Genomic DNA, 26,365 nt, shown 5'->3' with positions numbered 1-26,365 from the left:
TGTATTATTAATAGTATTATATAAATTAATAATTAATAATATATAATATATATAATTAGAGAAAATATATATAATAATATATATAATAAAAAATATATTAAATAGTTTTTTATCTACTTTTTTTTTCCTTTCAACCAAACAACTGTCATGGAAAACTATTTTTCTTTTCCTACAAACCAAACACTAAACCGCGTAAAATTTTTTTCCACAATTTGTAGGAAAATTTTTTTCCTACAAACCAAATACTGACCTCTTGATTTCTTTTTATTTTTATTTTATTTTATTTTTTTCGCTCCCTCAAGGTCCAGGTTGTCTCACTAATATAGCCTAGTTCATACTTTCAATGAATGAAATAGATAGTGTGCTATCTTTTTCTCAAAAAAAAAAAAAAAGCAATGGTTGAAAGATAAAAAAATTTGACGGATAAAATAATGTTGCACTAATTTAAAAATAAATAGACAGTTTGAATATATGTTGTGTTATTTAACCAAAAGTTATATTATTTGATACGTTGAATAAATTAGTGTAAGACGTGTTCTAAGTAATGTAATTTTTTTTAAAAGTAGTGCAATATCGGATCGTCTTCTAGATGTTTTTCTCTCACCATCGCCGCCACTCAGCGTCGTTGGCCACACTAGCGAACATGTTTTGAAAATATTCTCGACTAGCGATAGACGCCCTTCTTTCTGGCCACCTTCATCTTCATCTTCGGCAAAACTATATGTTTCAAAAGTATTCTCGACTAGCAATCGCTGCCCTTCTTTCTAGCCATCTTCGTCTTCATCTCTGGCAAAACTCCAAAAGTCGACCACGACGCGCGGGTCAAGTGTCTCCCCTTTCTCTCGCTCTTGAGGAGCCCGATGGTGTGAATGCGATGGAGGAGTTTGTGTGAAGACCGACGAGGTAAAATGAGAGTTCGAGAGGTAAAATAAGAGTTCGAGACGGTTGCCCAAGAGTTTTTTGGTTATTTTTTAATAATTCAGTTTAAATCCACTAAAATAAAAAAAAAAAGAGTTTATTTTTGCGAAAATGTAAAATTAGTAAACTTTTTATGCAAGAAGGCCTTAAAAAAGCCTTTTCTTACTTACTACTTTTAAAATTTTTTATATATACTGTGATAGTTTTTATTATAATTATTACTTTATTTATAAATTAAATTTCTATTCAACTATTCAATTGAAATCGTTGGTGTCCCTATGTGGAATTATTCGCCTTATCAACAAATCAACATCTTAAACAAATTTAAATTAATTGTATCAGAATAAACTTGAATTCTTCTGTCCAACCACCCTCAGTATACTACAAAATCTTATTAATGTTTTAATTCTCTCTCTCTCTATAATTGACTTTTTCTCACTTTCCATAAAATTTTACCAAATAATTACTTTCCAAGTCAATTTTATGAAATTTTTTTTTTTATGAAATCTTATCTATTATTCAAGTCAAAGAGTGCAACATGTATTAGTTATATCAAAAAGATAACTTAATTATACTTTACTACATTGAACTTTGGAATTATTTCCATTTTTTATACCGCATTATTTTAAAAGATATTATTAAATTATCGTTTTCTTTTCATTTCTACCATGTATTTTTCTTTTTCTCAATCTTTTTTTTTTCACCATTTGTAAGTTTTTTTTTTTTTTGGTCTTTTTCATTAAAATGGGAGAATAGGTCTAAAACATTGTTGATAGCTAGGAAAGTCCTAACGTTAGGCTTAGGAGGTAGGAAAAAACATTTTATTTTTTATGGGACAATTGTGTACGTGGATATTAGGTTGACTTGTACCAGGTCAACAAGTCAACCTAGAAAGTCTATGTAGTTATTACTCTAATGAAGCTTTTTTATTTTTTTTTTATTTTCTGTTATTTTCACGCCACGTCATCTATATATGTTTCTGAATAAAAGGATATTCAAATCCTTTATCACATATATCACATATTTCAACTAATACTAACAAATTACTCTAAATAGTGGTGGTTTTAAATATTTCACTGTAAAGAAGTAGTAGTAGGATAAGAAAACATACTGATTAAGTTTAATCATTATTTATGCAGTATACTTAATTGGATTTACTTATTCTTTTCTCTTATAAATTGGCCAATAATTGCAATGATGAATAAATTAATGAAATTTTGAATTTAATTTAATTGTGCACGGTCTTCATTTCAATTTCGGTTTTGATTTTCTTTAAGAAAAAGAATTCTGTTCAAATCCTGTTAATTTTATGTAGATTTATTGGAAAATTATTTATTTTATAATACATATATAATGGTTTTATAACATATAAGACTTTTTCATGTGCACCTGATAACATAGCCAACATTTGTGTTGTTACATTTTTTATCATTAAATATGAAAATTTAATTTTTGATAACTCTTGCGTTTGTAGAGGAATGTAAGTTCCTTCACTTTACCTCTCTTTAATACCTATAACTTTTTTTGCCCTAACCTATGCTTCCATAAACTCCTATGCATTACGAGCTTTAACTAAATGTCATGAAACCTATGCAGAAAAGCACACTTTTTTTTTTTTATAACCAAAACATTTCAAATCAATGTTTGAATCTTTCTTTTCTGATGTTATAAAATGGCAGTGGCATTCGTCAAGCATCTCTGCTTTTATTAATGCTCACAGGATCTAAAAAATTTTAGAAGGTAGATGCACTTTTCTTCTTTATTACTAAAACGATAGAACTCTTTTCCAGTATTAGCTGAAGTTTCAAATTAGAACTTTGATTTTAAGAGGCTAAAAACTCATTGTAACTCCCTGTTTCTATGCCAAGAACTTTGGACTTTTCATTTGTCAAGCCCAGTGTCACGGCCTTAGCGTTTCTGTTCGCAAAGCCCGTGCGGCGCCCGCCTTCCTGCTCGAAGATGGGCAAGCCTTCGTCCCTATTTCTAGCCTGGACCTTCGCGCCCTACGACTAAGTATGCAAAAGGAATGACAAAGAGAGAGAGGCAGAGGTTCACTCAAAAAAACTAAGTACTCCACTACTTAGAAAAGAGATTACAACCCACACATACGACACTCTCTTGTGTGTTTTGACCTTAGCCAAACCCCGCTATTTATATGCTCCTAAATACAATGAACCTAGACATACATTAACTCTCTCATTATGAGACACATTAACTCACCCTCATAATGAGCCATAAGCCCAAGAGTCACCCCATAACTCATGGGAGTTTCATAATTCTTGAGTTTCCATCATTGATGAGGGAGTTACAAAACCCTTCGTCTTCCCACAGCGGGTTGGGTTCGGGTCTCTTTAACGACCCGCTCCACTAGCGAAGTTGGGCCACTGTCAAAGAGAAGTCAGCGAAAAACATTTTGTCCGTGACACCAGGCTCTCATTATCACCCTCAAACTATTCTCTCATTATCCTCACCGTAAGTTGATAGGGATTAGATACATGCACATCCAACTTAAATAAGGGATCTTTTGTTTGATCTTATGACTAGAAAAACACGAGAATACTTAGTTCGACATTTCTCGACGTCATTGATTACGTTTAACTGATTTTTCTTAGACCGATTATTACATTAAGATTATACAACATTGTGAACATTACAGAGAATTGACCTCATATACGTCATGCGAGAAAAGTCACCTAGATTAAACGATAAAACAAGAAAGATCTTGTGAAGTCACCTAGATTAAACGGTAAAACAAGAAAGATCTATCACAAGATGTAACGCCCCAATAGTTCAACAATCGGATGGAAAAATAGTTTTGATTATAATATATGAGGCCTATACGCTAATAATAATAATTGAGTTTAAGTATTTTGGGCCGGTAGTTTGGGCCGAACAAGTTTTTGTTGTTAGCAGGTCGGATTGTTACAATTGATATCAGAGCCGAATACCAGCTGGAAGTGTAAGAGCTAAAAGTTATGCGGGACAAAGTGCTATACCAACGGATTTGGTGGAAGCTACCTCTTGAACCCGTAGGAACCACCTCGAGAATCCCTTATCATTTGGTAATTCTGGTCTGTATCTATAATCTAGTTTGGACCCGACAAAGACGTCAGAGTTTAGACAGGGAGAGTTTGTAATGCTCTAATAGTCCCACATCGGGTGAAAAAATAATTCTAATATTCTGATTAGGCATTTTGGACCGATGGTTTGAGCCAAACAAATTATTGTTGCTAGTGGATCGGGTCGTCACACAAAATTCAAAGAAGGAATTAGAAACAAAGAATGTGGTAATGATTTTGGAGAATATCAAAAAATCACACATTTGATCTGAATGAGTAATGCTCTAAATCTGCTTAGCAGATTCCCTTCTCATGAGAAAAGCCTGAAAATTTTGAAATAAGCTCGCAAAATGGTCTACTCGAGTTTCAATAAAAACAAAGAAAAATTACAGAAAACTTGGTGGTGTCACAAATTGTACATTTATCAACCCAAAACCATTTTACATTAACACTTAAAAGAAAAGAAAAGAAAAATCCTTTATACATCCTAAACATAATTACCTTTCTATGAACTAGTATCTCTTCCAATTGCTCCTTCATGTATCTCATTATTCTTCAAAAAGACAAGGAGGTGAGAAGGGCATCCAATGATTCAAATTATGCAACGAAACTTCTGAAACTAAAATTGAAGTGCCAAGAAAGATTAACTGCTGCTCGGCCTCGAGCTGCCTCGAGAAGGAAATCCACCGCTGTACGCAAAAGCACTGCTGCTCGCATGGCTTCTAGAATATAGATCATCGTAAGGGTAACGAGCTTTCGAACTTGTAAAATCTGCGGGCGATGAAGATTCTGAAGTTGAGGTAGTTTTCATTCCATTATTCCTCAAGATAGCCTCGATCTCCTTTACGACATCACTCATTGTCGGTCGGTTTTCGGCTGATTCTTCTACACATTGCAGTGCCAAATCCACAAAGCTCTCAAAACCAACGAGTTTTCCGGAATTAGAGATAACTGGATCTATTATACTCTTCAAACCGCAGAATTCTTTGTCTTGCTTATCCAGTGCGATTTTCACGTGATTAACAATGTGTTTTTTGTTATGTACAGGCAGCATCGCAGTTATCAGCTCTAACAATACCACTCCCATGCTATAAACATCACTCTTCCCCGTCAGTTGCTGCGTCATATAATACTCCGGGTCCAGATAACCCTGATAAGGATCCAAAGATTGAAGACAATTTTTAAATTGAAATTATTCAATTCAAAGATACATGTATATATACATATACAGATTATTGTAAACTACATGCCTACAAATAATCTAGTTTCGAAAATGAAATCACGAACAAGATGGTCACTAAGGAATTGGACACTCACCAGTGTTCCTTTAATGTTCGTAGTGAAATGACCCATCTCGCTGTCTGCAACCAGTAGCGAGAGACCAAAATCCCCGACCTTTGCTGTCAATTTCTCATCCAAAAGGATATTCGAAGACTTGACATCTCTGTGAATAATCGGAGGATTAGCATGTTCATGAAGATAAGTTAATCCTCTAGCTGAATCCAGAGCTATCCTAAGTCTCCTGGTCCAGTCCAATTGTATGCCACTCCTTCCTGCAATAGTAGTATGCAATATTGGAATTTGGAAACAAAATAAATAAATAAATAAATAGGAGATATCACAAAAAGATTTTTGAAGAGAGGCACTTTTGTAAGTAACATACCTGACAAAGTCTCTCTTATAGTTCCGTTACTCATGAATTCGTAAACAAGGATTAGTTCCCCTTTCTCGCAGCAAAAACCAACTAGTTCAACCAGATTTTTGTGATGAACCCTAGAGAGAAGCTCGATTTCGGTCTTGAATTCTAGTCCACCTTGGTTTGAGCCTTGCTGAGATCTCTTAATTGCGACTATCCTTCCATCGGGAAGCATTCCTTTGTAGACCTGGAAGGAACCAAACCAATAATAAGCTCACACGGATTTCCTCTTAGACATCCACAGTAGATAAAAATCAATTGGTTTACCTTTCCATAGCCTCCTGATCCAATTTCATTAATGCCTCGGAAATCATTAGTGCTCCTCTTTAGTTCGTCATAAGTGAAACATTTTGCCCCACTTAGTTGCGGTGCCCCATCGCTTTCTTCACCATTTGACACCCACGATGCTGAAATATTGGAGAATATATTCACTCAGACGCAATTCTGTGAATGTTTAATAATGACAATATGATATGTTTTCATCAGTATTCTATGTTTCAACAAACACATTACCAAAAGGATTGCTCAGCGAAATGGCTCTCTGAGCTTGTTTCTTTTGCCGTAGGGCAAAGAGTAGAAGCGCCACAAGTCCAATGAGCAGGAGAGAAAAACCAATTATCATTCCAATTGCCAATCCTCTGATAACTGTCACACTTATTTTCATCAGTATTCTATGAGTAGCAAAATAAGCAAAAAATCTGCTTCCAAATTAAAGAATTATTGCGCAGACCTCGATTTTGAAATGAATATGGATTTGCAGAAAGATAGTATGGTCCGAACATCTCCGGTGGTATAAACTTTTGGCTGCTTATATCGAAGCAATCCAATATCTCAGAACGGTTGAAGTAGTTTTTATTAGATGGACAGATTACCAGCTTCACCTCAAGATACCCATCCTCATCGAAGAAGGGATCTTCGAGAGTCAAGCTATGTGGAGTACAGCTAAGATTTGCTGCTACATTTGCCTCCAGTTTTGAGATGAACTCGTCCAGCATAATGCCAAACGAAGGAGCACGGAACATCATAACACCCTCATATGGGTGGGAACAAGTTATATTATCAGACGAACTAGGCGTCAATGTTTCTTGCTGTATCTCACAATAAGCTGTATTCAAGAGATGGGGGTTGCTGCATACAGGATTTCCTGAAAGTCTGCAATCACCAAACACAAATAGGAACATCAAATACTTGAGGAAATATGGAGAGGAATTGAAATAGCACACTAGAATCAATTCGTAATGAAATGATTCACACTCTACTCAATTAATGGAAATGACTCACATTAGTGTGTTGTTGTAGTTGGAAGATAGTGTAATCGAGTTAATAGAATTGTTTTCAAAGCTCACAATCTGTAAGTTCTTGCTGATGTTGTTGCTCATGTCAAGGGTTCCGTTCAATTCATTGTTGTCCAGCATTCTGTCATCAGTTAAAATAGTCAGACAGCAGTTAAATACTCGGACCTTAACTATTATATTTTTCATTTATTTCATCTCTCAATAGAATTAAACCTCGTAATAATATAATCACTTCGCTTTAAAAAAAGAAGTGTACTTTTTGTTTAAGTTCCTTACACTTTCTCCAGACCAGGAAAGCTGAACAATTCTTGCGGCACTTGTCCATGAAGCCTAGCAGACTGCATCATACTGGAGACATCAAAACATGAAGAAACCTTAGATAAGTTTACTTATTATGAACCAAACACCTAGTTCACAATTCAATAATGCTTTAGAAGAACTTACAGAGTTCTTAGGCCTGTCAAACCCGTTAACCAACTAGGAACTTCTGAAGGATCAAATTTATTGTTGCTTATATCACTGCAGAAAATATAAGGCAACTTAGCTGCAATTTGATTGACAGGGCAAAGTCTAGAAAACTGGAAATATAGTTTATGGAGTTCTTACACATTTTGAAGACGAGTCATCCCCGTTAAATTGGGCATTTGTCCATTAAGATTGTTGTTTGATATATTTCTACAACATGTATTTTAGTCGAAAAATGAATGTTAGTACAAATAAAGGTGATCGTTAAGAGTCAGGTCCATGTTATGTGATGTAATTACTTACAGTACGTGGAGATGTGGAAGATTTCTAATACTTGAAGGAACTGTGCCGGTCAGGTTATTGTTGTTCAGGCGGCTGCATGAAAGAGGGTGCTGTAGTTAGAAATCCGTCCTATTAACATTAGAGTTTCTTTGGCCTAGTGGAGCTTCAGCAGAAATGTTATTTGAGTAGAACTACTGGAGGAAGCACTACTATAGTAGAAGTCCCTCCAACAGCTTTTTGCTGTTGTTAAAGCAGAAACTTCACTTTGGAGCTTCTGCTAATGAGTCTCGAAAGCTCATTTCAGCTTCCCCACAGCAAAAGCTCCAAAACTCTTATTTGCCAAACACTTGGCTGTTGCTCCTCCGATCAGATGACATTCTCTATAATTCGCGCCAAATAGTCACTTTAAGTAATTTTAGAGTACAGGGGCAAATCAATTTTACACTTACAGGATCTCAAGTGAGGCCACAAGTCCGACCGACTCTGGAATCCCCCCTATTAATTGGTTTCTATCAAGAAGCCTGCTTTCAAGGGATGATTAGACAGAATAAAAGGAGATGTAGCAGAATAAAACAAGTGCATAATAAATATTAACTTACAGGTGTCGTAGTGTCATACTGGCATTGAAAAGATTTTTTGGTATCGAACCCGATAACTGGTTCTTGTTTAAATGGCTGCAGGAGCACACATGAAACTAATTATAGCTCTCCAAGCAATAAAAATAAGCCACACTAGTTTATTATAGGGTCTTTACATGTATAACCTGCGAAAGCATTTGGTTACATACATACCCTGGTACTCACATCCAATTCTTGGGAAGTTTGGTTTTTTTATATCTTTTCGTAGGTAAAGGGCATAGATCAAATTTTACACGTGTGTATATATAAATACAATTTTTTCAGGGTTACGTATGTAGATACATCTTTACAACATTCTGTGTATGGACGGAGAATGAAAAAGAAAAGAAACTCACAAATGTTGTGCATTGAGGAGTTGATCCAAGCCCGAAGACGCATTCGTTGACAGCGGGAGAGTTCCATTCAGCTGATTATCAGCAAGGTCTAGCCAAGAGATGTTCGAAAGCTTTCCCAATGTAGCAGGTATCCTTCCTATGAACTTGTTTGAGTTCAGCGCCCTTGCAGCAGAAAATTAAAGAACTAATTATATGCATCCATTGGTCATCGATTTGCTATTTACATGATCAAACAACTAGAGAGCTATATGATGATCGTAATCTTACAAGAAGGTGAGTTGCCGTAGATTGCCTAGTTCATCTGGGATGCTACCGGTGAAGCTACACTTAACCAGGATCCTATTTAATAGTTCAGATAGAGTAGTAAATTAATTAAATGAGTTACTTATGAGCACAAATGTTATCGTAACAAAATGCATGGATTGTAATTATAATAGTAAGCTGGAAAAACATACAGGGAAGTTAGCTGTGTCAAGTTCCCAATTGCTGGTGTGAGTGGACCTCCAAGTTTGTGATTGTAGGACAAGTCCCTGCAGTTAAAATTATTTTTGCTAGTTGAATATTTGATGTGTATCAGGACAGGATAGCTGAATTCATAACTGCATTGATCAAACAAATGGAAAATCACTAATTTAGTCCCTAAAATTTGTTCTGTGCCACAAAGTAAGTCCTTATGTTAGATCAGAAAGAGGTGTCGTATCGGCACGGTCGGTAAACTCTTATTGGTTAAAGTTGAAAATATAAGAGCAAAATTGAAATCAAGGTTACATTTCAGGTTCAATATTGCAATCTATGCCAAAATTTAGGTACTAGATTGAAATTCTTGAGAATCAAAATGAAAATGGGATCAATTTCACATATACAGATTGAAACTCAAATAACGAATTTTAAACGAAGGTCACACTTTAGGGACTACAAGAGTATCTTATGATGAAAAACTTACAAGGTCTGCAGTTGATCAAGCTTCCCTATATCGTCGCTTAATGTACCTTCAAGGCCCATGCTAAATAATTTCCTGAAAACATCGAAACCGGGTCAAGAAAACGGCAGCTCATTATTAGACATATGACAAACTGAGAAAGCACTAAAACTCACAGTGTGGTCACCCTCGAATTGGTGCAGATCACTCCATCCCACCGTTCGCCGCAGGGATCTTTCGACTGCTGCCAACTCGGTGGCGTGTTTTTCCATTGCTTCATCAACGACTTCAGAGCCGAAACTGCACGTGTATTTCATTGGTTTAATCAGCATCCTAAGAGACTATCTAGTGAATCCCTATTACTACAACCTTCCTAATCATCTCTAGAAGTCAATAAGCAAAAAACCAGCTAACTTGTTTTAACTAATTCACAGATCAATATGTAATAAAAAGTTAAACAATCCCTATCACCGCATTACAAATTGTTCTAATATCAAAAATAAACATTGATGAAGATAGTCATGATCACCGTAAACCCACGGGTTAAGAACAAGAATTTTGGCATGTAGATATTATATGCACGGTGAAGATCAGGTGAATCATGCGACATGAACTGTAACAGAAGAAATGACGAAACAGGTGAAAGATGAAAATTTGACCCACAATCTCATGAAATTGAGGGTTTCTTAGTAATTATTCTGATACCATCTTGTTACCTAAAAGACCAATCTAGTAGCTCAATTCACTACTACGAACAAAGCAAACTCCCACAGGGGAAATTCACCGAACACATGATACGCTTGACCAAAAAATCTACAAAGCCATCTCTTTTCCAATTCAACCATGCATCTTCACTTCAAATCACAAATTAATTCAAATCACAAATTAACTACAAAAAAAAAATTTAAAAAAAAATAAAAACTTACCATCTGATGGATTAGTATACGCGGAACAAGTGACGCAGAGGAACAGTAGAAGAAGAGACCTCATCACCATTAAAACCCAGCCCCAAACTCTCAATTATGAATCATATGCTACACACAAAAAGGAGAAATTTTTGGGTATATGTATGAGAATAAAGGGAGAAAAAATTAGTTTCTTATACAAATGAAAGGTTTGAAGAGTTCTTCTAAGAGCTTGAAAAAGAAACAGCAACCTCAGTGCCCAATAATTGATTTTATAGGGAGGAGTAAATTTAAATTAAATACTATTTAAATATTAAAATATTTCCTTTGTCATAAAAAAAAAAAAAAAAAAAATCTATGTTTGCAAAATTGTTTACCAAGTACGAGAATCTACGTTTGCTAAGTGACCAAGTCTACGCCAAATTTGCGTGGACCTGGTGCACCATGACTTCTTGTTTTTTTACACTTTTTTGTTGGGATACTTTTGTTTTTATAAGTGTTATTACTACTACTAAAAACTTTCACATTTGCACCTCATTTTTGAAAATAATCCTAGGAATAGGGTTATATTTGAAGAATTTTTTTAATTTTTAAAGTTTTGATGAGCATATTATATATTATCCTTTTTTTAACTACTTACTATATATTTAATAGGTTGTAAAGTTACTGTATAATTAAGAAACTAAATAATTTTTTGTGCGGTTCATTTGCGAACAAAAGGCTTAAATTATAGAGGAAAGGAAAGTGCTTTGATGATGTGGTGGACCGGGTCTATGATGGTAATTTCTCGTGGGATTTATATTTTATTTCCAATAGGGAAAAGACAGGTATTTGGTCAACACGTTCATGGAATTTGGTCAAACTAAGCATTGTTTATAATTAAATTAATTGATTTCTCTTACTTTTCCACCACCATAGAACATGGGTCATGGGTCCCATAAAATTAATATTGGAAGATATATATATATATATCTATAAGCATTAAAAACTTTAAGTTTAAGTTTGGGCTTTTTTTGCAAATAGCCCCTTTACAAATTTTTTTTTTTTAATTGGCTCTGTCAAAAATTTATTTGCAAAAATGGCCCTGGCCCCGCCACGCAAGCGCCACGTCAGCGCCACGCGGGCGGGGCTGGGCCAGATGGTTAAGTTGAACACGGTGAACCATTCACCGTGTTCAATACAAAATTTTTGTATTGGACACGGTGAACCATTCACCGTGTTCAATACAAAGTTTTTGTATTGGACACGGTGAATGATTCACGGTGTCCAATACAAAATAACTAAGATCGAAATATTTGTATTGGACACGGTGAATCATTCACCGTGTCCAATACAAATAATTGGACACGGTGAATGGTTCACCGTGTTTAATACAAATACCTCCCACTTAGTCATTGTTGGGGTATTTGTATTGGACACGATGAACCATTCACCGTGTCCAATACAAAAATCTTGTATTGAACACGGTGAATGGTTCACCGTGTTCAACTTAAACATCTGGGCCCGCCCTGCTCGCGTGGCGGTGACGTGGCGCTGGCGTGGCAGGGGCAGGGCCATTTTTGCAAATAATTTTTGGACGGGACTATTTTTGCAAATAAAATTTATCAAAGGACTATTTGCAAAAAAAGCCCAAGTTTTAATGTTCAACAACCAAATAGGATATTTTTATATTTTGTTGCTTAATGTAATATTCAAAACTTTTGACGAAAATCGATAAATCTTATAAAATTCTTTTAAAAAAATTCTAAAGTAGAAAATAGCCAAGCAAACAAAAAAAGTCTTTAAATTGAGGTCCCGTTGACTTGTCAAAGATGATAAAAGCAACCAAATTGTTTCTATTGTTTTAATTTTAATTACTACGAATTTTAGGTAAACTTTAATTTGTGGTCTGTGATTTAGTTCATTTTTATTTTGTCACTATGTACTTTCTCAAAAAGTTACATTTAATTTTTCATTCTCCTTAGAACCGGCTTTTTATTTATTTATTTATTTATTTAGAGAAAGGAACATATATGTAGACCATTATAAGTTTCATATATATAATAATAAAAGAAAAGGCTTAAATAAATGATATAAAGAGGTTAATGGTGGAATTAATTAATCAACCATATAGAAGAGCTTTTTATTTGACATAGTGTATTTAATGAACGACGAATCAATGTAACTTATGTAGAGCTATTTATTTTATACAAAGAGCATGGGAAGAGTAATTCACCCTAACACTTGCTATAATGCTTTAAATATAATTAATTAATGCATGGCCATTGAAGATAATGTCTCACAATCATATAATTAATGCGTGGCCATGTTTTAGTGGTTATGTTTAATACGCCTTCTTAAAGTACAAATTTAAGCCTTTTTAACAGAAAAAATTATTCTATATTCAAAAAAAGAGACAGAAAATTTTTGTACGGAAATTATAGTTTGGTGCCATAAAAAAAATTATACACAGAGCGAAATTACTATAATAAATTAATAAACAGTACTATGTGCTTTAACTCGTGACCTTCTACTCTTATATCAAAGAGAAAGATATAAATTGTAATGAGAAATTCGATTTTTATGTTTGAACTATACTTCTCTTGCTGTAATACCATGTGAAATAATTCATAATCTTTTCTCTTTGAAAACTAATTAAGTACCAGATAACGGTGTTTTAATAATTATAGGCTAACAAATATAAATAATAAGATTAGAGTACAAAAGGACTTAGTTTAAGACCTTAAATAACATATTAAGGTACTACTTATCTTATATTCAGCTCTTTGGGTAGCTATCAATTATAATTTCCATCTAAAAATATCTAACTAATGAGCATGGACTTTTCCCTTGATTAATGCCTCATCTACAGTACCTCAACAATTAATGCCTCATCTACGCGTCACGAAACTGACAAGTGACAACAGAATGGACGGTGTTCTGTCGAGCCAGGTGATATTTCCATCTTTTTGCGTATACGATTTGACGTTATGATATTTTTTTAACCTTTTTATTACTCTTAATTTACCTTTTTTTGGATCTTTTCTTTTATTTTTTTTTCTTTCTCTTGAGGTCTCTACTGTCTCACTTTATGTAGCTAAATTTATTATCTGAATGAATAAAATGGATATCGTGCTATTTTTTTCTCAAAAAAACTAATAATAAATGTCAGATATATTCTCCTTGTCAAAGAGTTGAGTTAGTCCTCTTTTCTTCTTCTTTTTGCGGAAGGTTTACGTACTTAATTTTACCCATATGAAAGTTTCTTCTACTTGTAAAGAAGCTTTCGTATCTAGAGAGGAAGAAAAATGAAAATATTTCAGTGCATATTTAGCTTGGCTTCTGAACTAATTGCTTCAAAAGCGATAAATAAAAAAAATAAAAGTAAAAATTGAGCTTTTGCTGTAGGGAAAGGACGGAGTAAACTCGTTCCAGAAACAAATTAAAAGCTTCATTTCAAAGTTGATGTTTCTGTGATAGGCTGAATTGCCCTTTTGATCCGCATCGCATTTTTTATGTTCAAACTTCAATTTATTACAAATTTCCAACTCGAACTTTATACATTGCGACAATTGAATGATACTGTGCGGCAGTGACGTGGCATTTTAATTATTCTTATGTCATCGATCACAATACTGTTACCTCGCTACTATACTAACGACACTATTTTTGATCAACTAAATTGCATTGTAAGACTTAATTACAATAATTTAAAAAGTTCACGCAAAAATATCACAATAAATTGAACTTTGGAAATCGAAACATCACACAAACTAAAAGAACAATCAAGCCAACATAATAGAAAATTCTTGGGAAAGCACTGCATGTGTTTGGGCCAAAACGAGCAGAGCATGTTGACTAGTGCCTCGAATACTTGCCGCATAAAATACGATAAAAATCAGAAAACATTACAAATTGTCCTCTGGTCCTTAAAAGCTGCGTAACATGTACTACTATAATTTGGTCCATGACTAAACCTCAGCTTAAAAGATTCAGCTTAAATTTCTTACATATTATAACTAGACTAGATGGGCACGCCTTTCCTACAACATCGTACGTAGGAATCCCTACGCGCGTGATTGACCCCATTGTTCCAAAAGAGTACCTACTACCTAGGCTATATCATCATTTACATTGCCTGCTCCAGTTCAACATACTACAACAAACCGACTATGCAATTGTATATTGCTTACTATAACATATAGATACACGACAACGACGACGAGTTAGCAACATGCCCTAATCCCATCTTCCACCTGTACAGATAGCTATTCTACCCGACGACTAGTTCGAAGCGTCGATAACATATTATACAATAGAAGATGGTATTAGAGTTGGTCCTGAACAGTACCGGCGACGGTTACATATCCATGTCGATGAGCAAGTCCTCCTCTTCTTCGTCGCTGAACGCCTCATCCGAAAGAAAACTGTCGCCTGCTAAGTTGCTGGAATAAAACAGAAATTTATTTATAATTTACTGTGGTCCAGGAACCATCCGAGTAGTCCATTACTATTTTTGAGCCAAAAAAAAAAAGAAAAAAATCAATGCTCCCCTTTGGCATCGCCCTACAGCACTGTTTGTTAGGGCAAAATTGAGCAAGTAGCAACAATTTGGCTCGCCAAAACAAAATGGTCTAACAAGCCATGTTTTTTGTCGCGTCCCATTTTAACACATCTAAAGCTAAAATCGATATGGTAAGAAGAATAGCAACCTAAAGGTGAGAGTGTCACAATCCGAACCACCAAGTGTTAAACTGGAGTTGGGGTATAGCGCGGGAGGGAATTAGACGCCTTTTCTAACAAAATGATTCATGTTATGAGATAGGGGTGATTTACAGGCCTACCTTACACAACAGCACCTGAAGCTGACTACGCGCTTTAGCTTCCTATTGTAGAAAAAGAAGTTGAATGACCATCTGCAATAAAAAGAATCCCACATCAATAGCTGAAAAAATTTATATGAGAAGGTGAATTCCGTTTTATTATTGAAATTCAAAGGAGCTTACATGGCTCCCTTCTCTGAAAACGGGTCCCCATCAAAGTCCGGGTTGTAACTGTAGATCTCGCACTCCTTTATTTTGATAACCTGCATGAGAGAGGAAGGTACATATCCAATGACACAGTACATCTAACTCCGAAGTCAATAGACAGAAAGTCAAATGTACACCTCGTCAATGGCCTTAGTCATGCTTTCTAGGAGGGTACTGCCGACAGTAGATGTATCCCATTCCTGAAAAAGCCAGGAAGAAAAGAACTGAGGGTTGATTAAGGACAGAGCAGAGATATTTATCAGATTTTCCTAAGAGAACTATATTTGGCAATTAATTTTCCCTTTGAGAATGTGAGCTACGCATGCGGTAGTAATGTAAGATTAAAAAAACAGCAAGTTGTAATCAATTCCTTTAATTTAATGTATAATTGTGAGGAATGAGCATACCTTAGCTGCCTCAAACAAGTAGGTGTCGATTATCTGCTTGAAACTATCCCACTCTTCTTCTTTGAAAAACAGGTGAGCTCGCACTGCACTGCTCAGCCAAAAAGTTGGTAACGTAATGTTACAATAAACTTGAAAGACATTGTACATTTGACTCCTCCAAATTCATCTATTTTAAATATAAACTCTTGCGAAATCAAATTCTCATATATAACCCTCAAAAACTGTATAGCTTCTTCCAAAATATAGCTTTTCATGAGAGGAGACTGCCTATAAATTAGTAAAAGTTTATAAGAGCGGACGTTTCCCAAAGGGGATATATGTATAAGTATGTGTGTAAATGGATGATTTTGCAGGGTATACGTAAAAATTCCTTGATAAAGTACAAGCAGCATTAATAATAACACCATTTAAGGGAAATGGAGAGATTTGAACTCTCAGCTCAAAGAGCAACGGTATTAACCGTCTGTCAAGCCATTTGACAACACTCCCCATGCTGGTTATGCAAGGATATACAGCGGGTTGCCAAGTCGCCTAATAAGCTGACAATGGCAGTACCCATCATCCTTCCTCCCAGTTATTTCTTCAAGCTTAGTGCATGTTATGACAGAGATACCTGAAATCATAATCTGGATACATATGACTGAGAGTAAGGACGAGATATATCAGCGTTTTTCGGCTGGAACCAACAGTGAAAAACACGGTTAATCAGGCACAAGAAAATTAAAAAAAAAAAAATGAAAGAAAAGAAAGTTGGGATAAGTGTGCTCAAGTACCTTGATCTACTAGACAAATAATCCACAGGGGAAGGAGGATCACTATCAGAAGATTGGCTGAGGTAATCCAGAATCTGAGCTAGCAAAAGGTCAAATTAATAAAATATGCAGTCAACAGAACCACAGAGAAGTGCCAACCTAGTCAAGACCAATTATATCATGTCAATTCATGCATTCGAGGCATAAAGCCCCTAGTTTGACCATCCATATATACATCTATTTTATGTATGGAAATGACAGCAGTTGATGTTAAAGGTCAAAGAGCCAAACAAAACAGTTGACTCAACACAACCCTATTCCTACAAAGCTATAGTATATTATCACAATATTTGTACCAAAACAGTGTTCTGAACTCAAAATACAAGAAAGAAAAGAAGTCAGAGATCTAAGAGAAAGTATTTTTGTCCACACTGATAAAGCTGAATAGCAGCCATCATTAGTTGGATGGGAAAGTACAAAAGAAGTAACAAACTATGGCCACACCACAATAAATGAGCTAAGTTTCTTAATTGTCAAACCTATTTACACATGCCCCAAGAAATAAAAACAAAATTGGATATTTTCTTATTAATATAATATCCCTTAGTCTTGTTTATCCTCACTCAATTGCCTAATATTCTGGTCCTGAGTACATAACAGTGAAGTTTATCCACTTAAGCATTAAAGTCTTAATGTCTTATTCTTCTGATATTTCAGACGGTGCACAAACTCTAAAACTTCCAAGACGGGCAAGGAACCACAACACTCGTTAATATAGCATGTTAATGAGAAGAAAAGAACATATGTGTAATGAATCAAAATATCTGCACAGTCATTCACATTCAGGATAGCATAAAATTTTGATCATGAAAGTAAATAACCAGCTTAAGTCCTATAGTTGTGACAGATAGCCCAAGAACCTTATAAGCTAATATCAAGCAAGATGGAATCTCGCAGCTACCTCATGTTCTAAACTAATAGAGAGCTTCCGATCAGTCCCCGTATGCTTGCCTGCATGTTGGTCCCTACTTCAGCTTCATTCACTTAACCAATGATATACACAGTTCCGAAAATACATGCGAGCCATACTTACATGAAAATGCCTCAAGATTCCCCTTGATGGTACATTCTCCGAGGTTCAAGTGATTCAGGAATTGATTTATACTAAACAAAGTTATAAAAGGTTCCAAGAATTAATTACAGTAAATTGTAGGAGAACAAATACTATCTTTCTAAGAACTCGTAAGCATATCAAAAAAATATCCCCTTCCAGTAAAATATACCTGTCTAGCGGAGTGTATTCCAAAAATTTCATGATGGAGATCTTTTCTAAGAAAGAGATTATGAACTTCACTGCCAAAAAGAAGCTTGCAGTCAGCTCTCAATAACCACAGCTGTCATGTAATTGGAATGACTATGGAAGCAAAAAAGCAATGAAGAAAAAGGAAATATTTTGGTATTCAACATGAACAGCATGCATGATTTACCGTCTAACTATTTGTCGCAGACTTGGATCTACCAATCAAAAAAAAACATACAATGATAAGGCGAAAAATAGGTCCAACGTGTTTTGAACCTGTATTACTGGAACTGAATAGAGAAGGTGGAACTCAGCCGTGTTTGGAGACGTGGATATGCATGTTGGTATACATCTTTGCCATTTGCATACAACCCTCGCCAGTTTAGGCGGCTCGAGGCCATGAACAAATTCGGGTGATATTCAAATAGATTAAATCAATTATTTAATGAAAGAATTAGGGGATTCACATGTCAAAATATCTTGCAAGAAACTTAACTAACGTCATTATAAGACAGCTGAAATTGTATACGCATGTTCTTGATTTCTCCAAGGATTTCAAAAGATTCCCAAATTTTCACTTTTTCAGTCATTGTGCCATACCAATTCTCCCTCATCCACAAATTAGAACAATTTCAAAACCCCTCTTTGTTACAAAATCCCCTTCATTTCTCCCTTGATCTTTGGTCCTAAGCGTTTCTTTAGAAATTTAGTGGGGTGTACAAAGTAATTCGGGTGCTAAAAATTCGTTCTCCGTCCCCAAAACACCAAATTTAGCGCAACAAAGACAAGGAAACAACCAAAGAAAAAGGGGAAAGAGCTAAAGGAATGGTTTTTAACGCTACAAACGTGGAAAGTAGAAGCTTCAAAGTCAAAGCAAACCCTGTTCATGATGCGTAGGCGCCTAAAACTCAAATCCTTCGATTCCAACTCTTCTAAAACGCGCGCGCGCGCGCGAGAGAGAGAGAGAGAGAGAGAGAGAGGCGTACCCGGTAAACGGCGAGATCGGAGCTCCCGCGAGTAGAGAGAGAGAGAGAGAGGGGGAAAGGGCGAATTGGGGGAGAGATTGGGAAGGTGAGGGTTTGGATGAGATAGAGAGAGAGAGAGAGAGAGATGCGGGGGAGTACGGTATATTCGAAACCCAGCAACAACTAAAAGAAAAAAAAAATCGATGGGGATAATCCCAGCGTGAGACTCCTCCATCCGCCGTTCATCACGTGAATGACACGAATCTTATGAACGCGTTAACGGGAGATGAGGGTCTCACGTTGGGGATCATCCCACCAAATGTTCGTTCACTAATCCCAACCACCTACGACAAGAAAATTATTTGCCTGCATCAGGAGCATCCGTACACACGTGCACCGCTCGTCATCCATGGGCCCTTCCTGCCGTCCGGGGAGTAACTGAGAAATATTGGAGGGTGGAGATTTAAGTATCGGATGAGGAAGGGATAAACGGTGGGCTGTGCACAGGCATATGATTGCACCGGGTTGACGCGATAATTTCTCCTCCGAGGGTCCGGATGGCGTTGAATAGTCTGTAGGTCAATCACATCCGTCCGTTGTTTAGGTGGACTGGGTAGGCCGTCATCATGCGGACGACGGTGCTCCCCTAACCACACTTCCAATTTCCAAATAATAAACTATCGACTGCGTCTGGACCGTAAAATCAAAAGAAAATTAATTTTAAATAATAATTCCTTCTGAATCGAAATAATCCTTTCTCTACAATTAATTTCTGAAATTATTTTAAAAACATGTACTTTTATATACAGATAATAGACTCTTTAAAGATGCAGATTACATCAACAATTTGATTGTCAGATCATCAAATATATATATATATATATATATATAGTCCGGCTACTATACTATTGATAGTGCCAAACCCTTAGTACTATTGAGTTTTCTACCGCTAGATCTATTCTTTGATCATTTCCACCCGTTAGATTATACTATTAAACTAACCACCCACTCAACCCTAGGGGACCACTATCAATTTAACCGAGAACCACTATCATTCTAACCGCACATCCTTTCATCCAACGACCAAAAACTCAATAGTACCAAGAGCTTGGTACTATTGATAGTATAGTAGCATAATTCATATATATATATATATGGTGCATAAGTAAAATGTATCTTGTACAGGCAACAATTTCTCCTCCAAAATCCAACTCCTGTGGCAGTTTCCACCACCATTTCTTAGCGTCAAAAGATAAAACTTTCAAGGCATTTTCAAATTATTCAGAGCCTCTAAAGCATCAAATTGTTCGGAAGGAACAAATTATTTAGGAGGACAAAGAAGGATGAAACAAATCATATTCCAAATGAATAGGTTGTAATAGAGAATAATGTCATTTGAAGAAACGTTTAAATTCATAAACCTTATTCGATATAAACAGTTACTGACGCATTTACAGAAACATCGTACAAATTATTGAATGCTTATATACTCTTTTTAGGGGTACAAGTTGAATGCTTACATACACTTCCAAAGCATGGAGGCACATAAAATTGTACATCACCATTTACTCAGAATATTTCTGGAAGGGGAAGAAATGGTCGTCGTTCTTAGAATACGATTCATCATCCTGCAGAATATGCACGAGGAAAATATGATAAGTTGAGAAATAAATAAAATCTGTTTATAGAAATTCTAAGTCGTGAAAGTTACGATATTTTTGCAACAAAAAAATAAAAATAAAGAAACAAATAGAAGGATATAAAATATAGCAGGAACAAATGATTTCTCTCAACATATAAATTAGCATTGAGCGATCAAAAGCATTCAAAGTTTCAAACTAAAACTCAAGTAGTATAAACTAATACTTTCACTAGGAAATTTCTCGGAGTATATACGAACTAGCACACAGATGTTGGTTATTATGGCTCAAGTGTTTGGCTTACTTGCTCAGAGACTAATTAGTTCATGTAAAACAGATTGCCCCTTATTATCATGTAGCTAAATATGGAACCCAGGTGTTACCCTCATACTTATCTCGGCTAAACTCAAATTTCATATATGTTGTTTCCTAATCGACCAACCATTCAGAAATATCAATCACTATGGACCTTCCAAAGCAAAAGTTAACCATTTTTGCAGAAGTGAAATGCTGGGGCAGTAGGTGCAATAATGCTATCAGAGAATGAAGATATCCGAAAGAGGATTACTCGATATAGATATAGATAGTCAGACACAAGTTAGATCCAAAGTCAACATGGCAAAATATGACAATCCTCCGCACAAGTTGTTGATTTGAGGAAAGCTTGCGACGATGGCAGAAAAAGAAAGCACCAGTAGTCTGTTTTCATCCCAATAAATTTAGCATAACAGAGGAAAGGATACAAGGAGAATTATCGCAGCCCTTAGCACTGAAGCATCATGTACTCATTTTAATTATGTAAAAGCAAGGAAAGATGAGAAACATAATGAACATAACAGGCAACCACATGCGAAAGCAACTTGAAGAGTGATTCAAAACTATAAGCTTCAATATGGACACAAATGAGCAGCATTTGGAGATCAGAAGCTAACCCAGCTAGACTTGTGAAATATCCCATCCTCGAAGATATTAAGGGAGTTATTGATTGACCAACTTGGCTTGAATGGTTCAAGCTGAATACTCTGAGGCTGCTCATAGTAGTGCTTTTCATAAGCGTAGTTGGGAGAAGAAAAGAGAGTGCTCCCATCGCTTTGTTCTTCAAACGTTGAATGATTCTAAATGTGAAAATGTAGTATAAGCATAAAACAAAAGATATAAATTAGAATGGAAAAAAGACAGAAATTTAGAGCATATCTAATATGCTTACCCAATTGGATTTGGGGGAGGTCATCTCCCCATGATCCTTGTAGTAATTTGGCATCTGCTAGAAAATCAGTAATGTCAAACGAGATTTTTGCATTGATGTATCCAAAAGAGAAGCAAGAGATAATTTTGCATGTAAAGCTATTCACAGAAAAGAAGTTGGAGCATCTCGAGATACTGATGAGAGTTAAACCGATGTTGTGAAACCCCTCCATGCTGCCACAATAGTCAACTCACCAGTAACATGGAAAAAAAAAATCTCAAATAGGAATGAAAAAATAATTTTTATAAAGGTTTCAAAACTAGGGACTATTTTTGTTTATGCTTGAGCTTGAAATATGACGTTTTGATAGAGAGATAAAAGGTTTTAAAAAAATAATGACTTCTTTTGGAGCAAATATTCTTGCGTAAGTTTTGCCATCTCAAACCCTGCCATCAACTTCTCTTCCTCATTGGATCATAGGCATTGATAGCCGCAACCTATACCTCCAAGCTTATATTTCTATTCTTTCTACACAGCAATAACCAATAGCATTCCCCCACCTCTCCCTCCAAAATCAAACAACCATACCACCAGGTAGATATGAACAAGCACTCTAGCACCACCACCAAATCTACAAGTATCTGAATTGCCACCAACCTTGCCATTACCACCATCAAGACCACTTGAACATTTGCTGCCAAGCTCACCCCAACAATGCAGACAACCTCAACTTCCATTACAAGACCTAAAATGCCCACCGCATTAAGGGGAAGGACGAACTCACCTTCCGAAGTGATAAGCGCATGAAACCTCCAAAGATTGAGCATTTGGAGAGGTTGCTCGAAGTTGGTTTGTTGCTAGGACCTAATTACACCAACAACTAAGAGATCACCTGGCCTATACTACCCAATGGACCACAACTTCTTACAGCTTAGCCAATAATGTAGTGTTGGTAAGGTATAAACATCAACCTTCTCTTTTTCAGGTTCTACATGACAAGACACTAAGAGCTGGCATTTGGCTCACTTTATAGCTTAGATCATTTTCAAAGTACTTCATAAAAATTCCATATCAATGAGGTTGTTGGCCCGTAACCATCAAGAGAACACTGTAGGGTGGTCATAATTGTAACCGTCAGCATAGTGATGGTTACATTCACTGCATTCATGAAGGAAAATTTCAAATAAATAACTAATAACAACATACTTCACTAACTTTAAAGGTAAATTTTAAGAAGCTTTTGTCTAAAATGGTTAGCTAAATGGTCAAACTGAAGTTTTTGTCATCTTTTTTTAATCTCTATGTAAGAAGATATATTAAACATGTAGCAAAAGGTAACATGACAGGTCAAGTTTGTAGACTCACATAGCTTGACTCAGGATCCGCCCCTTCCTCCCAGGCTTGATAGTAACTCAAATGTTGCGACCATGATGGCTTGAAAGGCTCAAGCTGTACATAGCGGGGCTGTTCATATGAGTGCTGCTCAAAGGCATATCTTGACGTATCAAGATCACGAGCCTCACTTCTTTCATCATATGGAGAAGAATTCTGCTTGCAAATAATATAAATTAGGGAATGAGTATCAAGAACTAGATCTAGCACATTAACTACTTGGAAATGAACTTGGACTTTAGGGGAACTCTAATTGCTCATATACCTCATAGGAATCCGATTTTAGTGACCAAGAAGATTCCGCTGGCTCAACCTGAACATGCAGTGGCTGTGTATAGTGATGTGTATCATAGGCATGGATAGGATTTCCAAAGAAACTGCTCTCCTCACCCTTTCATAATAGAATGAACACAATACATGCATAGTTATCTACAATAATAAAAGCATTCACCAAGAGAAATATAATGCTTGATAATTCAAAGTAAAATATCTCATATCCACCTCATTATGGTATCTCTGTTCTTGATAATCTTCGTGGTAGCTTACTTTATGAATCCATTGAGGCTCAACTTGAACACTAATTGGCTTCCCATAGGAGTACCTATCATAGGCATGAATTGATTCGCCATAACTATAGCTCTCCTCTTTCCTCTCACCATGCCACAAATCCCACTACATTCAAATGCCCAAAAAGAGCATCATCACTATAAGTAATACTTCAAGATCGCCTCAAAGGAAACTCAAAGAGAATGAATGAAGCACTCACACTTTCTGATTGCGCTGAATACACTTGCTCACCACGCATCGCGTAGACATCCAAACTCTGAACCGACGGGGGCTCGACCTCTACGGTTAGGGCATCGCCGCCGCTCTTCTTGTTGGCGTAAATGGGGATCCCGTAGCTATCAACGCCGATCCTTCGCTCCCCGTACCCCTGCGTGTGGCCGAAGAGGTAATCCAACCCCCGCATCAGCTGATTCCAGTAGTCGTAATCCGTCGCCTCCCTCCTCCGCCACCCTCCGAAGCCCTCGGAGCTCGAGTACGGCCACGATCGGAACAGATCCGGCGAGTAGTAGGGTTCCGGCCGATACCCCTCCGGTTCGCCGTAATCGTACGGCGCATAGGTCGACGTTTGGAGGGGAATGTTGGGAGGAGTGGCGGGGCGAGCCTGAGGAGCATCGGCCGCCGGAGCCGGAGCCGGAGCCGGAGCAGGAGATGGAGCCGGCGCCGGAGCCGGAGATGGCGCCGGCTCCACCGGAGGCTGCGGCGGCAGGGAAGGAGGAGAGGAGGAGGAGGAGAGGGGGTAGCAGGTGGCGGAGGAAGGGGGGAGGGGTTTGCCGTAGGTGAGGGTTATGTCGTAGCCGCCGCCATAGGGGTGGGGGTTGTACTCGTAGAACTCGTCGTCCTCGTCGACGCCATCGCCGCCGCCGCCGCCGCCGCCGAGGTCGGCCATGGCGAGCTAGGGTTGGAAGGGGCGGGGGCGGTGGCGGCGGCGGCGGATAAGGAGGAGGGGGTGGGGGGGAGAGTGGAGTGTGCGGTGGAGCTCGTGGGGGTAATAAATGGGAGAAGGTAGAGAGATATCTATATCTATATATACAGGCATTGCGGCTTTTGCAAATTTTGATAAGGTTTTGATAATGAAAAGTGGGTGTTTAGTGAAGAGGGGAGCGATTGCGGGGTCCAACGTGGAAGACGATAGTTGTGTCCGATAGGTTTTAGGTAGTCGGTGGAACAGGCGGAGGTTGAGAGTTGAGACGTCGCGGAGAAGAGGGCGAGTTACGCCTGCCACGTCAGCTACTGGCCCCTTTTTAAATGTGGAAGTAGCGGTTGCAGTTGCAGTTGCTTTTGTAAAGAGCAAGGATGCAAATGGATCCCGGTATATATGGAGCTCTGCTTCTGTCTATCTTCACTGGGACAGTAGTTGGGAATCAATTTATAAACAAATATAATTCTTTTCAAATCCCTTTCTATTTTTGTTAGATAATAAAGCGAAAGATGAAAAATATATATTTTTTTATATCTATAAAAAAAAATTGTCAAAAATTCGCTCATGTTTCAATCCGTTCTGAGTGCAATTAAAAGTCTGACAAAAAATAAAATAATAATTAATTCATTCTAAATTAGAACCAATCTGACAAAACATACGAGGCGGGAGGCGAGGGGCCCTCTAGCCCTGAATTCGTCTCGTTTGCATCCCAAGCAAAGAGAAAGAATTTTATTTTTCAATTCTGCAAACTAAATAGACTCACCAAATTAGTAAGGCTCCTACATGAACGGCATAAGTTGATTCGGCAAATCTACTCAGATCGCCAAATCGGCGCGAATAGCATGCTTCCAAAAAAAAAAAGAAAAAAAGAGAGCTATCTGCACATACATTTTACACCCTCCAATCCAATGGTTTAAATAACTTTTTAAAAAAATTTTAATAGTAAAAAAAATATAATATATTGGTCTTTCACTAAAAGGGTGTAGGCTTACATCCATTTTTGAGTGTACACAAGTATCATTATTTGGTAAAAGTTTCGCCTAGATGCATGAAGAGCCCGAAAAAAAAAAAAAACTCTCTCATAATTATTTTCAATAAAAATTTATATGGTTTACTTAAAAATCTTTTTATATTAAATAACAGTATAACAAACCTAATAGCATTACTTTAATCTCTACTTATTATTTTATTCTTAGTTGGACTCTTTTCTATTTCAAGTGCAAGTGTTATAATAAAGACCTTTCCCGCAGAGCACACTTACTGAATTATTTTATAAAAAAATTAATTGCAAAAACTATGAATTTATAAATTTATTTTATAAAAACTTAGTTTATATATATCTTCGCAAAATAGCATATTTGTATGTTTGCTATTAAGAACTTCAAAGAATTTTGTATTCTAAATAAAAACACTTTTATTATTCCTAATGAGTGCTTCTCTACCATTATTTTTTTTTTTTTTTTCGAGAGATAGATAGCACACTACCCACTTCATTTATTTCATTTAAAAATAAATATAACTAGAAATATGAATCAGCTAGGATTCGAACTTGGATCTCGGATACCAACCATCAAGCTCTTTCGCCAATTGTTAATATATTTATTTATACTATACAAATTATTTAGTATTTAATAAATCAACAGCAGTCAAAAAAAAAAAAAAATACTACATGTGTACCAATATATAAAAAATATGTGTGTAAATTTTATATTTCTC

General features: G+C 36.4%; 3 protein-coding genes across 4 annotated transcripts; all 3 read right to left on the bottom strand.

Annotated features, from left to right (window-relative positions):
* LOC109708578 (probable leucine-rich repeat receptor-like protein kinase At5g49770) lies at positions 4,316-10,780 on the bottom strand. Its single transcript, XM_020230378.1, has 20 exons — positions 10,764-10,780; positions 10,534-10,641; positions 9,784-9,907; positions 9,632-9,703; positions 9,144-9,218; positions 8,956-9,027; positions 8,689-8,850; positions 8,315-8,389; positions 8,165-8,236; positions 7,737-7,808; positions 7,575-7,643; positions 7,413-7,487; positions 7,245-7,316; positions 6,955-7,089; positions 6,404-6,825; positions 6,187-6,318; positions 5,941-6,080; positions 5,641-5,860; positions 5,295-5,530; positions 4,316-5,127 (listed from the first exon to the last, which is right to left on the bottom strand). The coding sequence occupies exons 2-20, from the start codon at positions 10,601-10,603 to the stop codon at positions 4,621-4,623; spliced, it is 2,802 nt and encodes a 933-aa protein (XP_020085967.1). The 5' UTR covers positions 10,604-10,641; positions 10,764-10,780; the 3' UTR covers positions 4,316-4,620.
* Positions 14,319-19,070, bottom strand: LOC109708583 (repressor of RNA polymerase III transcription MAF1 homolog). Its single transcript, XM_020230385.1, has 11 exons — positions 18,967-19,070; positions 17,964-18,033; positions 17,774-17,844; positions 17,642-17,691; positions 16,702-16,775; positions 16,542-16,604; positions 15,929-16,016; positions 15,659-15,721; positions 15,498-15,577; positions 15,336-15,407; positions 14,319-14,936 (listed from the first exon to the last, which is right to left on the bottom strand). The coding sequence occupies exons 2-11, from the start codon at positions 17,993-17,995 to the stop codon at positions 14,852-14,854; spliced, it is 678 nt and encodes a 225-aa protein (XP_020085974.1). The 5' UTR covers positions 17,996-18,033; positions 18,967-19,070; the 3' UTR covers positions 14,319-14,851.
* LOC109708580 (uncharacterized protein At5g39570-like) lies at positions 20,302-24,750 on the bottom strand. Of its 2 annotated transcripts, none has more exons than XM_020230380.1 (7): positions 23,930-24,750; positions 23,665-23,835; positions 23,429-23,554; positions 23,137-23,319; positions 21,793-21,849; positions 21,518-21,700; positions 20,302-20,573 (listed from the first exon to the last, which is right to left on the bottom strand). In XM_020230380.1, the coding sequence occupies exons 1-7, from the start codon at positions 24,614-24,616 to the stop codon at positions 20,511-20,513; spliced, it is 1,470 nt and encodes a 489-aa protein (XP_020085969.1). In that variant the 5' UTR covers positions 24,617-24,750; the 3' UTR covers positions 20,302-20,510. The 2 variants fall into 2 exon arrangements, with proteins under 2 accessions (XP_020085969.1, XP_020085970.1); XM_020230381.1 differs by having other exon boundaries at positions 21,793-21,846; positions 23,930-24,748.

Source organism: Ananas comosus, linkage group 4 (assembly GCF_001540865.1).
Source record: "Ananas comosus cultivar F153 linkage group 4, ASM154086v1, whole genome shotgun sequence".
Taxonomy (NCBI): domain Eukaryota; kingdom Viridiplantae; phylum Streptophyta; class Magnoliopsida; order Poales; family Bromeliaceae; genus Ananas; species Ananas comosus.
The sequence above is the reverse complement of the archived record's forward strand: the minus strand, read 5'-3'. Positions and strand labels throughout refer to the sequence as shown.